This window comes from Mixophyes fleayi, chromosome 4 (genome assembly GCF_038048845.1).
Source record: "Mixophyes fleayi isolate aMixFle1 chromosome 4, aMixFle1.hap1, whole genome shotgun sequence".
Lineage (NCBI taxonomy): Eukaryota > Metazoa > Chordata > Amphibia > Anura > Limnodynastidae > Mixophyes > Mixophyes fleayi.
In genome coordinates, this window is record NC_134405.1 from 115263624 (window position 1) to 115281241 (window position 17618).

Genomic DNA, 17618 nt, shown 5'->3' on the forward strand with positions numbered 1-17618 from the left:
GTAAGTCCCCAAAGTTTTATAAAAAGAGATTTAAAATGAGACCTTGCCCAACTCTAGCTCAATCAGGTGAGCTACAATAGCTATTATTTTTTTTTAATCAGAAATTTTTTTATTGCAATTTTCTCTTTTCTTTTTTTCCAAACAAACATAGAAAATCCCATCACAGTAGGCTTACAACAAACAAAACTAAACCCACACAGGGGTAACAGCAGCATCATAAGTTCATACAAATATTATCGATATATCACATACATCAGTCAATATATACAAGTTAGGATCTAATTTTAGGCATATTTAAAGAGCTACAAATGCTATTTAAACAAAATGTTAAAAGCAAGTTTTTCATTAAAAAAAAAAAAGTGAAATTAGAGAATGTAAAAGGTAGATTTTTTTCTAAAATTGTGTTGATTTGATGTGGAATGACCCTACGGCAAAAAGAAGGAAAGGGAAAGAGCATACAAGCTCAGGTTTCTTAACACTGGTGGGTTGTCCTGTGAACTGCTAAGTGAACTTTGAAAGGCAATGTGTTTTCAGTCAAATGTGGTTTTCTCTGGGTTCAGAAACTCCTTTTCAAGCCAAACAGCTATATTTCAGTCTACAACCACTACATTCAGCATTATAGCATAATTTAAATACATAGATTTCCACAGACTAGAAAAGAGAATTTGTGTACTGCACTTAGATGGATGAAGCTCATCAACCTCTATACTCCTCCACTAAATGACCAGGTTGCTGCTTGGCTAAGGCCTGCAGAAAAATAGGACTGCTGAATTGTAGCCTTAATCCATCTGGTCACGGATTGGCCAGCCTCTCTTCTGTGCTTCACAAAGCACCAAAGATTATTTTAAACAAAAATGACAATCTACATAACTCCTCAGGGCTCTGAACACATTCAACAGGTAGAGTGTCTTCCCTTTCAAAGGCCAAATAATCTTTTAAGACAGGGATAACAAGCTCTCGATTCAGATTCATTTTGACACCCTCATAGGCTGGAACAAAGGCCTAGTGTGCAGGAAAACTCAGTCATTGTGAAAAACCAGGAATAGTGAAATGCAGAATAGGGCAGCAAATACATACATTTTGCCAAAGCTATCGCCAGTAATAAAGACACTAACCAAGTAAGGAATTTGAAATCAACGGATGCTAATGGCTTGAATAGTGGTCACTATACCACAGAGAACCAAATTTAGGCCACAGGGAGATACCTGCGGAATATAGGGAAGTTAAACACGTAGAGCCCCTTGTAAATAAGGAGCCTGAATTTCAGAAATAGTAGACTTCTTTTAAAAGAATACAGAGAGGACCGAAACATGGACCTTAAGAGGAGCCAATCTCAGGCCACCGTCCAGGCCATCTTGTAAGGACAAAAGGTGTGGCAAGTTAAATGAAGTGTGTACACTCTCACCAGGTTATGAAAGTTTTCCACACTCTGTAGTAACATTTTACAGAAAATAAACTTTCTGGCCCTGATCTTAGTCTGAAGACCTTCTCAAAGCACCATTGGCTTTAAAGATCATGGCCTCAACAGTCACGCCCATTAAAGTTAGTTAAGCCAAGTCTTGGTGGAAAAAATGGGATTTTTATACTTACGTAAAATCCGTTTCTTTTAGTCCATTGGGGACACCAGGAACATTGGGGTATGGAGTAGGACAGGGCGAACTGGCACTTTCACTTCTGTTAACCAAGCCCTAGCTCCTCCCCCTCTATACCCCACTTCCTGTCCAGGCTCAGTTTATGTTTAACCAAGCCCACAGAAAGCGGAGATAGAGAGAAACAGGAAAAGCGAATAAAATTAACAAAACAACATTCTCTTAACAACAAGACTATATGTTAAACAGTAGGACAAACTAGAGCGTTACGGATGGGCGCCCGATGTCCCCCAATGGACTAAGAGAAACGGATTTTACGCGAGTATAAAAACCCCATTTTCTCTGTCTTCCTTTGGGGGATACCCCAAAGCTGCCCTACGGGAGGGAACACTCAGAAGAAATGGCACGAAGCACCTTTCGTCTAAAACTTGCATCCTTGGGTGCAAACTCATTAAACTTGTAAAAGTTAGTGTATGTGTGTACAGACTACCACGTGGCCGCCTTACACAGCTGTTCTCTGGAAGCACCATAGCGGGCCGCCCAGGAAACACTTACAGACTCTGTAGTGCGCGTGCTTAGATTATCTGGGAGAGGCTCCCCAGCCTTACTATAATATTTAATGGATAACAGGCATAATCCACCGAGCAATAATTCCTTTAGAAGCTAGCCAGCCTCTTTTGTGAGCATGATAGAAAATCAAAAGGATCATCAGTCTTGCGCACCTTCTGAGACCACTGCACATAAATACGGAAGACTCGGACAACATTGAGAGAACTAATAGAAATATTGTTAACCTGAAGACATAAAATTATTCAGGGCCGGAATGACAATGTGTTGATTTAGATAAAAACCAGACACAACCGTAGGAAGGAAGGAGGGCTTGTTTCGAAGAACTGCCCTGTTTTTATGTAAAACAAGAAGAGGAGACTTGCAAGATAAAACAGCAAGCTCTGAAAACTGTGCGTGCCGTAGAAATGGGCAAAACCGTTTGCTAGGATAGAAATTTGTATTCCACTGTATACAAATGTTCAATAAGCGGATGCTGTAAAGCATACAACACCAAATACAAATCCCATGGTGGTACCGGAGGGACATATGGAGGTTGTACATGGAGAACACATGAATGAAAGTTTGCACATAAGGAATGACAGCAAGCTTTCTTTGAAAGAAGAGCGAAAAGCTGACACCTGACCTTTAAGAGAATTAAGATGCAAACCTGCATCCAACCCATCTTGCAAGAACCTAAACAACCTGGCCAAGCAAAAATAAGTAGGATATCCCTTCTTTTCACACCAGTCAATAAAAGTTTTCCAAACTCGATAATAAATCCTTGCAGAGGCTGGTTTCCGAGCACAAAGCATGGTTTGCACAACACGTTGGGAAAAATCCTTAGCTCTTAGGATCATGGCTTCAACAGCCACGCCGTTAAAGCCAGATGTTGTAAACCTAGATGACAAAAGGGATCTTGAGTTAATAGATCTGGGCGTAGCGGCAACCGCCACGTCCGATCTCCCGCCATGGAGAGCACGTCGATGTACCAGGCCCTCTGCGGCCAATCCGGCGCAATCAGAAGAACTGGAACACCCTCTCTCTTTACCTTTTTTTAACACCCTTGGGAGCATAGCTACCGGTGGAAAAAGGTACATTAATCGATACCTCCAAGGGACAGACATGGCGTCTACTGCGACAGCCATAAGATCTCTTGCACGGGAGTAGAAGAGAAGAACCTTGTGGTGTCTACATTCAGGTGACCGCACCCTTCCCTCAACTGACGAAACACCTTATGATGAAGGAACAATTCCTGCATAGCCAAGGGACTTTTGGTGCCGCCCTGATGATTGAGGTATGCCACTGACGTGGCATGGTCTGACTGAATCTTTACTGGCCTTCCCTGCAGCAAGTGTTGCGCGCTTATAAGAGCATGAAAGACTGCTCGCTGATTCAAGACATTGATTGCAAGCTTGGATTCCTTTTGAGTACAAAAACCCCGAAAACAAGCATGAACACAGACTGCCTCTAATCTCGAAGGCTGGCATCCTTTGTGATCAAAATCCAATTTTAAATTGATAAATTGCATCCCGTGGCACGAATCTGTTTATGTAACCACCAAAGAAGCGACTGACGCATCTGCGGACACAGGCGGAAAAACTGGCCCGCCAGATTCGAATGGGATTTGTTCCATTGCGATAGAAGTTTCAACTGGAACTGCCGTGTATGAAACTGAGCAAACTGGATCGCCTCGAAAGTCGATACCATCTTGCCCAGAACTCTCATGGCAAAATGTATAGAAGGCCTTATTGCCGCCAACAAAGATTTCACCATCTTCTGTCAAAGCTCGAATTTTGTCCTAGGGCAAGAACACCCGTTGTAGTCGGGTGTCGAATAAAAGACCCAAAAAGATCAACCGCTGGGATGGGATCAACTTGGACTCCTTGAAGTTGAGAATCCAACCGTGAGACTCTAGGGTCTAGATTACAACTTGGATATGCGACTGAAGCACCTCTGGAGAATCTGCTTTTAAAAGAAGATTGTCTAGGTAAGGGATGATTGTAATCCCCTTGGACCTGGGCAGAGCAACCATGACAGCCATGGTGAAGATATGTGGGGCCGTGGCCAGACCAAAAGGAAGAGCCTGAAAATGGAAGTGCTCTGATTGAACCTCCAACCTGAAAAAGAACTGATGACCCTTCCAAATAGGCACATGGAGATAGGCATATTTTATGTCAATAGCCACCATGAATTCTCCTTGTTCCATGCTGTGAATGCTCGAGCGCAAAGACTCTATCTTGAACCTGGGTACTTTGACCTGGGTGTTGAAAAACTTCAGATTCAGAATTGGTCTGAATGAGCCGTCTGGTTTTGGCACGAGAAAAAGGTTGGAATAAAAACCCAAACCTGAATGAGAATCTGGCACCGGAATAATCACTCCGGAAGAAAGGAGGGATTGAATTGCTTCTCGTAAAGCTAGTCATTTTAGTGTGACAAGTGGGAAGACTAGTGGTAAAGAACCGTGTGGGAGGAAGACTGAACAAATTGATCTTATATCCCTGGTCCAGAACCCCTCCAGAAAAGGTATGGTTTCAAGAGCCTTTTTAGACTGCACATCAGCCTCCCAGGACTTAAGCCAGAGAGTGAGACGAGCCAAAACTGCAGAGGCAGAAATATGTGCCACTATCAGTCCCACGTACATAGCTGCCTCTTTTAAATAATCTGTCGCCCTCTGAATTTTCTCCACTAATGGAAGCAATTTAGAGGACAGTCTGCCTAGCAAAAAACCTTCAGACAGCTGTTCTGACCAGTGTTTTACAGCTTTGATAACCCACGCAGATGCTAAAGCAGGCCTCAAGAGGCACCTGCTGCCACAAAAATGGACTTTAGGACGGCCTCAACCTCATGGTCTGTACCATCCTTAAGAGTGGCTGCGTTAGGAAGAGTAATAGTAGTTACCTTTGCCAACCCTGCAACAGCAGCATCCACACGTGGAAGCGTCTTCCATTTTGCAAGAACTTCAGGAGGAAAAGGATAACACGACTGCATTCACTGAGAAACCTGGAACTTCCTATCTAGCAAAGCCCAAGGCTCCGAATACAAATCTTCCAATAGGAAAGAAGCCAAGAAAGAGAAAGATTTCTTTTTCTGGCGTGCCAAAAGAGAAGCCTCTGCAAGAACTTGTTCCTTAAAAAAAAAAAAAAATCAAGTACCTGACACACAGCTTGAATTGATTGTTCCAGACTCTAACGATCAGAATGAACCTCCTCCACCACCGAAGGAGCCTTCATATCAGAATACACCGTTAACTCACCCTCCTTCTGGGAACAATAGTCAGAATTTGACTCATTTCCCTGGAGGGGTGCCAACACCCTCTTACGCTTACATGAGGGAGAAGGTGCGGCAGAATGCAACATCCTTTCTAAAGAGGAAGAAACCAAAACCAAACCTGTACAGAGGATGCAAGACCCTGTACCAAAGCTGGTTGTACAGACTCCACCGGGGTAGAAACAGTCAAACCCTGACTTAGCGAACCAACCTCCTGTTATTCGCTACAGTGGAAGCAGAATTAGAAGATGGTGCAGCCACAGCTTGTGAGTGCACCAACTGAGTAAGTTTAGCCACTGTATTGGAGAGAGACTGAGCACAGGCAGGTTCTACCGTATCTGAACCTGCTGTTTCACACGGTATGCTACACATGACAGACCGCTGTAACACCAGCCCTACCACACATGGATTTTTCCCTATATGACATGTTTACAGATGGGACAAAACACATACAAAACAGTGTAATAAAAGTGAACAAAACACAATATAAATGACAAGCAGCACACAAATCTGAACAGAAAGTGAGCCTGCAATACAGTCAAATAGCCCCACAGAGTAAAAGACAAACTTTTAAAAATAACATCTCCCAACCCTTTACGACAGAAAAGGGGGAGAAGCTGGAGCTATTAAATGGCTGTCTATTTTGGTGTCTGCACACAAAGGAGTGAGAGACCATCATGGAGGAAGTGCAAAAGAGGAAAACACCACTCCCCCAGGGCCCAGCACTGAATTGGCAGGCGTCCTTTAACAGGACAACACCCTCAACCAATCCAGTGCCTAGCAGGGCTCACTATCTTAGTGATCCTAGCCTGACCCAGTCCCCTGAGATAAAAATAGAAATCTCTCTTTTTTTTTTTAAATGACTGCTCCTAGTAAGAAGCAGCCTGACTCAGGGGACAAACTGCGATTTTCTACCCTCCACTGTGCTGGGAGAGGGTTTCACTTACCTTCTGCCATCCCTCCTCACGCAGTGTCTGCAGTCTATTGACTCTCAGATCAGGAGGACGGACACAGCCTGCGGTGACTGTGCCCGGCTCCTAGGAGGGCTCAAAACGATGGGAGAGGGGGGCTGGCAAAGGAGGCACCTCCACGGCACCTCCGATCCCCCCTTCCATTCTCAGGAGAGTGAGAAACGGAGGAAGATAAGCCTTAAGTTACTTGCCTTCCCCCACTACGTAGCCTCCACACACAGCAGCCGGCAGCTCCAAACGATGACTGACAGCCTTCTACGTGGCTCAGTGAGCCGCGGCTGTCAGGAACAGGAGACACAAGTCTCCACAACGATATATTAGCACACACTAATAAAATAAAAAACAGAATTTGGCTGCTAAACAGCTCAGACACAACCCTTTCAACGGGCACTTAAACTAGACTGAGGCTGGAAAGGAAGTGAGGTATAGAGGGGGAGGAGCTACGGCTTAGTTAACAGAAGTTAAAGTGCCAGTTCGCCCTGTCCTACTCTATACCCCAATGTCCCCGGTGTACCCCAAAGGAAGATAGAGAAAAGGGGACATGACTTTGGATGTCTTTTTGGAGTCGGTCAATCTGTTGCCATAATTAAAACGTTGGCATACCATGCTCTTCATTGCTAGTCTGGTGCTACAAGGATTATAGATGCACTCTCACCCTTCTTGAGTAGCAGAGATAGCATGGCTGCAGGGGAAAGAGATACACTAGCCAAATTTTCTACAGGACCATCATGGTGTCCACTAGGAACACCTTTAGATCCCTGGTTCTCGCACAGTAGTAATACACCACAATCTGGCTGAAGACTTCCATGTGCAGAGACGATAACCCATGATGAAAGGCATGCCTATTCAGGAAGTCCGCTTTACAACTGAACAATCTGGGATGAATACAGCAAAGATTGATTGGACATAATTTTCTGCCCAGCCCGTAATCTTGGTGGTCTTCTAAATCGCTAGGGGGCTCTTGGCGTCTCCCTGATGATTTATGTACACTTGAGCAGAATTGTCCAACAGGATGCTAATAGGTCTAATTTTATAGCAGAGAATTTAACTCGGCTGACATTGAGAACATTTACGGGTTCCCTTGCCTAGTCTTGGGACCAAAGTACATGTAGTCAGGTTCAGTCACCACTCCACACCCCAGGGGGCTGGCATCTGTTGTCACAGTGGTCCAGTACTGTCACACGCCGCACTCCCGCTGTCCGGCACGGGAGCCGGCGTGTGTAACTTTTGTCTCCGCTGCTCCCCCCTCCTGATATCTATTCCCTGCCTCACTTACCTGGTTCCACGCTGCAGCTCTCCTCCAGCGCTGTCTCTCTGCTTCCTGGATCGGCAATCACTGTTCTGCGCATGCGCAGAACGTCCTAACCCTTTTCTCTGCTTCTATTGGCTGCCTAATTTGAACTACACTATTTAATGCCTTCCTGACCTGAAATCTGTGCTGGTTCTTTCAGTCAGTCTCTGACACCCGTACTGAATACAGCTCCTGTGTCGTCTCAAGATTCCGACGATTCCTACTCAGCCTTTCCGAGTTTCTGCACCTCCGGGCTCCTACGCCACAGTATATTCCGCTATTCCCTCCTGGAGCTTATTTTCGCATCATTATCGCTACCATCTCCAGTGGCAACGCGGCAGGCTATCCGGTAGATCCGCTCCTAGCAACATCCCTTGGCTTATCTTCTCGCCAGTTGCATCGCATACTACCTACATCTGTCTACGCTCTCTCTCGTGGTGCGCTGGGAACTTCCTAGGGGGCCGCGACCTGCAAGTGGAAGCCGCAAAGTCCATATTCCCTTGCGGGAATCACTGGTTGAACACCTTTCGCTTGTTAGACTCCGCGCCCCTAGCTGAAGTCACGTCAATTCCAGTGAACCACCAGGATCCAGTTGTCCCTCGTTGGAACCGTGACAAGTACAAATTGAGAAGGGTACCCTTATTAAGATTTTATTTCTTCAGCCACTATTGAGGGTACAGCTAGAGAACGGTGTTGCAAAAAAAGGGTTGGGCCTTGACCACCATGGCAGAATTTAGCTCTGGAAAACCCAGAAGTGAAAGCACACAAACTGCACCACTTCCCAAAAAAATAATAAAAAAAAAAATCTCAATCTACATGCAATGGAGAACTGAACCGATACCTGTTTGAAAGTTAACAGAACCTTCACCTATTTTTGAATAGCTAGGCTGGGATGAGTTTGGACATTTATCAGAAGGATGTTCACTTCTGAAACAAGAGTTAATCTTTTTGACCTTAAGAGGGTTGCAATGGTCGCCATCATTTTGGTGTATACCCTTAGAGCAGTAGCACTGCACTAAGGGACAGTACTCTGAATTGAAAAATGGAAATCCACCACAACAAACTTGAGAAAACGTATGTCAATCCCAGAATGAAACATGGAGAAATGCATCTTGTAGGTCCATGGAGTCGAAAAATCAGTCTTGCGCCATACCTCTGATAACTGATCCTTAAAGACTCCATCTTGAATGTGTCCAACTACAGTGTGTGTTTAGGGATTTCAGATTCAAGATGGGCAAAAAAGCCAAGTCTGGTTTATGCACTAGAAAAATAAATAACCCAAACCTCCTTGATCGTTCGGGACTGGGACAATAACTCCAGACAATAAAAAGGACTGGATAGCCTCCAGAAAAAGTCAACTTCTTTGTCCCATCTCTTGTAAGGGCTGTGGAGCAAAATCACCTGAGTGGTGACCACAAGAGGTCTAAGATATAACCCTTTTCTATGATGCCTCTTACCACCGCCTGAAAAGGATCTAATCCATTTGTTGCAAGAAATAAGAAACGGGCTCCTACCACAGGCTTAGCGGGGTGAGGAAGAAGCCCATTATGTTGACTGCGTGTTCTTTGGTCCAACTGTGGACCAAAGAACACGCTTCTCAAAAAGGTAAGGCTTGCTTCCTATTGGGATTCCACATAATCCTCCTAAGACCTGCATTGAGGTCACACAAATACTGACTCTTGCCTCACTTTTTACACGAACGTCAACAATTATGATCTTGTGGTGTAAGTCTTAACAAATCTGACCAGCCCACTTCTCTATTCCTGCGTTTACCAAAGCGGCTGCTAGAATGGGTCTAAGATATGCGCCTGCTGCGATAAACAGACTTCAGAATCACCTCACAGTTCCTATCCGTGCAGTATTTTGAATCGAAATTATGTTGGATTTTGAACGGTGGTCAAAAGGAGGCAGAGACTCTGAAGAGGACAATGGAAAATGGGCAATTCCACCCAGAGAATGGGTAGTTAATGCGAACCCTAAGAGGTACTTGAAATCTATCAGGTTTAGACCAGACTTCAACAAAGATCTCTGATAATTGTAGAGAAGATACCAAAGAAATAGTATATCTTCTTTCTTTTGAACAAAGAAACATCAAGAACTTCATGCACCTGAAGGTTAAGGGTCTGTTGAACAGCTAAAACCAACTGCTCTACAGTCTGTCTGGGAGAGGAGTCATCCTCTCAATCTGTTTGGTACTCAAAAATCTGAATCCCCTGGAATCTTACTCCATTACAATGTAGAAGAAAACGGTCTGTCCATTGGTGGAGGGAGAGGGAAATCTTTAAACTAAGCGACAACTCAAGCAAGCCCGTTCTCGCAGTGACTCCCCAAATAGGAAGATAGAGAAAAAGGCATTCTTAATGCTGCATTTGTTAAGCTGAAAACGCTTGCTATACAAAGTGCTCATATAACAGTGACCAGATTAAGTGGACAAATTAAATGCAATTCTAAAATCCGTAAAACCCTGGTAGAAGCATTTATTATAAGTGATGGCAGCAAAGAAATTTAACGATGACAAGCAACTATGATCAAATAGGTATTCCCTAAACAAACACTACATTTGTGGGCATTTTGAAACATTTGTTTCATTATAAACAGAAGTTTTGAAGACAACCTCTCACAACTAGTTAGAACTTTGCATTGTTATGCATTAAAGTACATGTAGTAAATGAACGCGCTGACAATAAGTTTTATGTAGTAAATTGCAATAAATTTGTATTTCCACTTTAACTAAATTGAATCAGGTTTTATGCATATCCTGTATTACTGTCATTCAGTTATCAGCAGAAATGTCAGGGTGTCCTTAATATAAACTATATATCAGTATTAGAAAGGAAGCCAAGGGTTAAGTCCATGATTACTTTGGTGTCTATATTTATTATTTGACATGATGAAACTTAAATGGCACAGAAAAGAATGTATTTTTGTAAGATAGAAATATATATATATATATATATATATATATATATATATATATATATATATATATATATATATATAATCTAACATCATTTTGGCAGAAATCTCTACAGAAGCCTATAATTCTTGCTAGTGGATCCATAGAAGATTCTATTACTTACTTGTGGATTCATAGAGTGTGTGCGAGCTCTCAATGTGGCACTGCAGCTGAAAAGGAGTGGGGAACTGACGATAACAGTGGTGGCAGGTGGTGTGGTTTTCCCAACTTTCTGTACTCTGCTTCTCAAGCTCCAAATGATGTTTCATGTGGTTCATAAATCTATAAAAGAGAAAGCAGGGCATGTACAAATTTTGTTTTCAAATAATAGCTATATGTAGGGGCAAATGAACAATAAAGAAAAAGCGATTTGCAAAAAAACAAAACAAAAAAAACAAAAACAAAAACAGAAGAACCAAAACACCGTAAACTAAACTAAACACCAAAGACTCATTTATACAACTATAAATTGTATGGATCTCACTCTGGTGCATTCCAATCACATAAATATGCCAATGTGAAGGCACCCTCACATTAGGCTGAGGAATGCTTTATAATATTATGTAGCCAGTTTAAGCTTAATATTCAACAGAACCGTGGTCAACAGTTCTATTGATATAAGGATCAGAGTTCAATGTAACAAATCTTCTTAACGTGCAAATACATACAATGCTGGATAACAATACATATCAAAAACTGTATTACTGAAGCAAGGGACACAAACAAAAATGTGAACTTTACTTATATGAAATTTAATTATATTCAATTGTATCACTGGCATCCTCTCAGTAAAAAACATCAATCTGCAGTCTATATAAAGCATCTGTGTTACTTAGAAGACTGCAAGTCAGTCACACAAGTTCTCCTAAGCAGGCGTTTATTAATGTATTCTTTATTTAAATTTACAAGATGGAGAAATAACCGCAACATGGCAATGAACAGCAAATAAACCAGCAAGAAAGTTATGTTTTACATTACTCTGAAAATGTATAACTAAACAAATTTCAACCCATGTCATGAGTGCACTTACATGAAACAGAGGAGCGGTTAAGCAAAGTGGAGAATAAAACAAGAAGAGGGGGTGGATGGGGGGGCAGGGTAGTGTTAGGGAGGGACAGGAATGGGTGTAAAGGACCCATGCACTATGTATGTTGTCGGTAGGGTGTAAAAGAGGGAAACATGAGTGGATCTGATCTATGAGGTTGCAGGGACATATGTGCCAAGTATGAAGGAGATATTTTGAATACCAACCAACAGAACCAGGTAGCAGTGAATTCCAGAAATCTGTCTAAAGCTGACATGGTTAGGTCATCCATTGACATAGGAAACAATACAGCCAAACCATTTCTTATGGAGAGGGGAGGGGGCATTTGGGATAGTGCAGCAGAATCAGTGCTTTTACAGCGTTGTTTAGCTAAAACAAACTTTTACATCAGTTTTCATTACCGGATAAAACAGACAGCAAGCTGGACATATTTTGCTCAGAATAAATGCAACTGCTATAGCAAGTATATGATTCAATTCAGTAACACACAAGCTTTGAGAACAGTCACAAACTCTTTCCCATAACCAGGAATAACTAACAGCATCCAGATTTACTGTTCAATATCTTGCACCTAGCAAGATATTGCCGGGTGCAAGGATGTCAGCAGGATTTGTCACTAACATTCCAATAGCCAGATATATGCACAAATACACTGGTTAACTGTTTGATAGCTTTAGTGAAAACAAAGTAAACAAACAATGTTCACCCATTTTTACTAGAGCTTTGTGAAAGGATTTACATACCGTACGTTGTTTTTGAGAAGTTTTTGACAGCTGAAACACTTAAATGTAGTATTGGTCTTCTGCTCTTGCTGTATCAGCTGAACATCTCCAGAGTTCTTCCCATAATAGAAGTCACTGACCAACATTATCAACTTTCCTTTGTCACTATCCTCTACTGTACTTTGTTGTTTGGAAGCATTTGGATTTGTTACTCCAAAACTCTGCATTTTGTCTGGACAACAGTACTGCAAAATAACAAGAAAAAAGTGTGGAACATTTGTGGGATTAAATAGAATGCAAAACAAATCAACAAGTAAAACATAAATCTCATTGTTCATTTTGGGATTTTCTATCAACATTGATATAAAGAAATGGTAAAATAAGCAAGCACTGCACCAGAATGAGTTAAGCATTAAAAGAATCGGTGTATTCTTTGCTCCAAAGAGTTGAACATTGTCTCTTTGGTCTACATAACACTCTCGAACATGAAACTCTCTTTTTGAAGGTAAGCTCCAGACTTGCAAACTCCTAGTTATGAGAAAATACTACTAAACATTTCTTCAAACCCCCCCTTCACAATTGTTAACCTGCACTTGTCTGTATGAAGTAGAAAGACGAATATCCACAGACACCATCTTCTCTCTACTCCTCTCCAATCACCAATATGATAGAAAATGTACTGTACAACACTGAATTATACTTGTTTATCAGATATTTATATGGCACCACGAATTACGCAGCGCTATACAGGGAACTCACATCAGTACTGGCCCTTTATCTTAAATACAGTTTACAAGGAAACCAGAATTTGTTGTATGTGGTGAACAAAATCTGGTATCATGGAGATATTATGCACAATAGCAGGGTAAGAGGGGCTTGGGAGATTTTCTTTCAGTTTAACCAGTTAATTAATATGATACTTGCTTGATTGACCTTTACTACCACAATCAACAGTTTATGCAGTAAAAAAAAAAAAAATGGATGACGGGGTGTTTGATAAACTGATGTGCATATTGGGTATAAAATTACTAATTTAGTCAACTCTAAACAGTCCTGTGCAAGCGCAAACATTTTCTTTATTTATCTGGATAAATTTCTCTTTTAAAACTGGGGAACATCAATTTGAGTATACTTTATATTAAATTACTAGCTAATTGAATTCTCACTTATCACCAGCAATCCAGAACTTAAGATTACATCAAAACAAAATTATTAATATGCTCAGGTTTTCCCACTTTAAATCCTTAATGATAAGTCAGATTCTAAATTTTAGTTTACAGGAATTAATCAAAATACAAAGACTGTCATTACCGTCATGTGTTTCTTCATAGGTTCCAAGAGGTTAAAGTGTATGTTGCACTTTGGGCAAGCCTGAGGGAATGGTGTTCCATTTTTAACTGGAGTTGTTCCGGAACCGATGCCTATGAATTTTTAAACAGAAGACCATCATTAACCATTAATTTATTCAAGCAAATATTCATGCACATGTTTTTTTAAAATACCTTTTGCAGGCGTATTTTGGGACTGAGTTGCTGGTTGTCTCACAGGTGAAGACATTGAAGAGGATACTGTAGTAGATGATGTAGTAGATGCTGCAACCAGCCTGTTATTTACTACATTCTCATTGGGTTTTGTTTTTTTTGGTGAAACACTGATATTTTCAAGAGGAGCTGATCGTTTTTCCATTAATGTACTTTCATTGCGCCCAATATTTCCTTAAGGAAAAAACATACAAAACGATTTAGAGTTTTGAATCCAGGATTCTTTATCTTAATAATTTAATAGCAAAAAAACACAAAAAGAAAACAAAAAAAAAAAAAACTCTGACAATAAAGGTTGGAGGATCCAAAGTAGGTTATATCACTATGAAAGCCCTAATCTGTATTTTAAAAAAAAAAACAAAAAAAAACAATACTTAATATAGCATTGTCATAAAGGATATATATATATCTATCTCTATATATTGTTGCAACTTTTCTAAGCACATCAATCCATGCTTAAATTAAATTGACCCAATTTTCACCTTCATAGAATCCTTTGCTATGCGTGTTGCAATTTGCTGCAGTTTATGGGCTACCGAAAGCGGTAATGTGTCAATGACAAAAATTATGGAAAATGTATTTTCCTTTAAAGTTGTGTAAACCATTCTTATACCTGCAGAGCTTTGTGTAAGGATAGTTTGTTGGATTTTCTGGGAATTCTGTAGTAAAGGCTGCTGTAGTACTGGTACTAGGTTCATGTTGTTTTGAGTCACCGATGGGATTGGAGGAGTAGGCCTATGAATATAAGTGGGAGCTGTCCTTGTTGGAGTTGAAACAGGGCGGATTTGGGGTAATGGTTGGAGTGGTCGAGCTAATGGAGTAGAACTTCCTGTAACAAACATAACACTAGGGTTTACCAACAAAATACTAAGGACATACACATAATAAGGAATGTATCACATAAATACACATTATTCCCAAGCCACAAACCATCACATATTAATGAAAGGCTAGAACATAAGATGTACTGCCAGGATGTAGTAAATCTAACAAGGTTAGTGATTTTGTTTTCTCCAGCTATTTAGCATTTCTGCAGGACAGCAGGCATTCACTTAGGAGTTATTTACATATGTATGTCTTGCATGTGACATCCAATGCAACATCTTTACCCCATGCATTTTATGGCCATATACATCAGTGATTCCTGTTTTCACATGGGTGTGCCAGCTAACCATGTGCGATTTGTCAGCTAGTTTAGCACAAGAGTAAAATAAGGAGGAAAAATGCTTTAACATTTGGTTGTTACTGTCTTGTGTGCAACTACACCATAAACACTTTTTGACACACCAGCTATAAGTATAGAAAAAAATGTAAATCAGTTGTAAGTATTAAACTGTGAAGCAAACTTTAAATAATTCAAATGAACACAAACCTGTTGCAGTAAGTGTTTGCACACCCTGGTATTGTGATAATGGAGTACTCTGTCGCAAGGCATACATTACGTTAGGAGAATTATTAGCTGAAACCTGGGGCGAGTTCACAATGTAACCCTGTGAGGGAAAAAAATAAATATATACATATATGCTAAATAAAACAAGGTGCGTGACAGCTCATGTAACTAGATTTATAAACTTACAAATACATGATTTGCTATCAAAAACTTTCAAACACAAATAAATATCACCTACAAAATAAAACTCCAGAATAAACTAGCACAAATTTGTTAAAAATAACATTTTTGCACCAAATGTTGAAGTTTAGATTACACACATATGGCTACCTTTAACAAAACCATTTATGTACTCAAATGTTTTTCAACGAAAACCAATGCTTCCAAAACAATTTCTATATACATCTGCATCACATATAAAACTCAACTTATCCTATATAACTAGATATAAAACTTCGTCAGACAGTTACCTGGTTTAATACAACTGGCTGTGCAGCAATGGTGGCAACAGGTCTAAGAGCTGGTTGCGACATGGTAGGAAACGTGACGTTTCGACATACTGGCAAAGTGTTTGACGTAAACGTCATAGGTCTACAAACAGGCTGCATAATTAGATTTGCCCTAGGTGCTTGTTGTGCTGGTAAACATCCAGGGAGGGATCTCCTTATTGGTTCTTGCATGCCAACCAGTCTTGGCAATGGTTGAACAACGGCAGAACTGGTTACTGGTCTAGTAACAGGTATATACACAGGCGAGGCTGGTTGAGTAACAGAAGGTGATGCAGCAGGGGGCTTGTAGTGGTTACTTAATGTCTGAAATGTATTTGTTCCTATATAAAGAGGAAAGTGAAATCCATATAAGCAATATATAAAACAAAAAAACAAAAACACACAAATTAGGGAGAGAAAAAACAAATAAAAAAAATATAGCTATCTCAACTACCTCCTCTAGTAGGTGTCCCATTCTCAACCACTGCAAATGAACCAGGCTTGGCTCCAGGTGTATTGCCTGCTAAAAAAGATGAAAATCAATTGTGTAAACAAAAAAAATGTTTTAAGCCACAAGACTATTAAAAAGCAGTTTACAATGACTTCTTTCAGTTTATCAGGAACAAAGTAATACAAATTGTTACAAACTGCATTAGTTTGTGAATTCGTTATTGCTGAAACTGGAAAAATTGATCAATGCATTTTAACCCATTGTGAATGGCAACTAAACATCAAAGATGAAGTTTTCATACAGCAATCGTAGCATTTTAACACAGTACTTTTTCATATCTTACCATAACTTATCAATGTATGTTGTACATGTAATCAAATACTTATGTTTTTTACTCATCGGGCAAAAAAAAAAAAAAAACCCACCAATGCCTGAAGTCAACAACTAAATGGCCATGGAGATTTGTAAAAAAAAAAACCAAAAAAAAAACCAAACCATCAACTACCAAAATGAAAGCATGTCAATTACTTCCCATCAAACTTGGAAAAATATCACATCACCATCTGTTAAACCTACAATTTGTTTATAATACTCAAACAAGTAAATAATCACAAAACCGTAAACTGAGAAAACAAGAATGTTTTACATTTTCTTTGGTGTGAAACGATTATTTTTCGTTCAAAGCCCTTCCTTTTCTTTTAAATTTCCTAGACAGAACCATGTTTTTTTTTTTTTTTAGGATCTCTATAGTCATATGTAGAGATGAGCAAAGCTACAATGAAAATTTTAGCAAACAGATAGTTTTGTAGCAATCCAAAGTCCAGGCAAAATAAACTTTAAAGTTACGCTTTTTTCCCCCCAATATGCGATTATACACTATGGGCCCAATTCATGTCTGAAATGCAACATGCATAGGAGTTGCATTTATAAAAAGCACAGAAAATGAGTGTAATTCCAACCAGATTACAATCAAAGCTTATCTCAATATATGTTGTTTCAATTTGAATCCGGGAGCAAGTACGATCTGTCTAAACAGTACTTGCCATAAGCAGACACAAGGAACAGACTGCAGTATATGCACATGCATAAGAACATTAAAAAGCTACAGCAGAATGCATAAAACTTATTTTATCAATTTTTTTTTTTAAAAAAAACAGTCAACAGTATAATCATTTATATAATAAATACATTTTTACATTATATAAAGATTCTTTCAGTGCATACTGTACATACAATGTTTTTATAGTCTTAGTTGCACACACACTTGTTCTGCGATAGCTAGTGGCTCACATAAGTAATTCTTAAATCAAAGATTATGCCGTGTCCATCATCACTATCAATCAGCATTTACATCTGCC

The 17618-nt window shown here is 40.1% G+C and overlaps 1 protein-coding gene across 5 annotated transcripts in view; it reads right to left on the minus strand.

Moving 5' to 3' along the window:
* The window catches only part of ZNF280D (zinc finger protein 280D), a 63965-nt gene that overhangs the window by 31324 nt on the left and 15023 nt on the right, over positions 1 to 17618 (minus strand). For 3 of the 5 annotated variants that reach the window (XM_075208042.1, XM_075208044.1, XM_075208043.1), the window contains exons 3-10: positions 16264 to 16332; positions 15792 to 16150; positions 15304 to 15421; positions 14545 to 14760; positions 13893 to 14105; positions 13702 to 13811; positions 12412 to 12635; positions 10748 to 10905 (exon numbers count right to left, since the gene is read on the minus strand). In XM_075208042.1, coding sequence (XP_075064143.1) covers positions 10748 to 10905; positions 12412 to 12635; positions 13702 to 13811; positions 13893 to 14105; positions 14545 to 14760; positions 15304 to 15421; positions 15792 to 16150; positions 16264 to 16332 — 1467 coding nt within the window. The remainder of the gene's footprint in view (positions 1 to 10747; positions 10906 to 12411; positions 12636 to 13701; positions 13812 to 13892; positions 14106 to 14544; positions 14761 to 15303; positions 15422 to 15791; positions 16151 to 16263; positions 16333 to 17618) is intronic. The other 2 variants (XM_075208045.1, XM_075208046.1) reach the window with 2 other exon arrangements.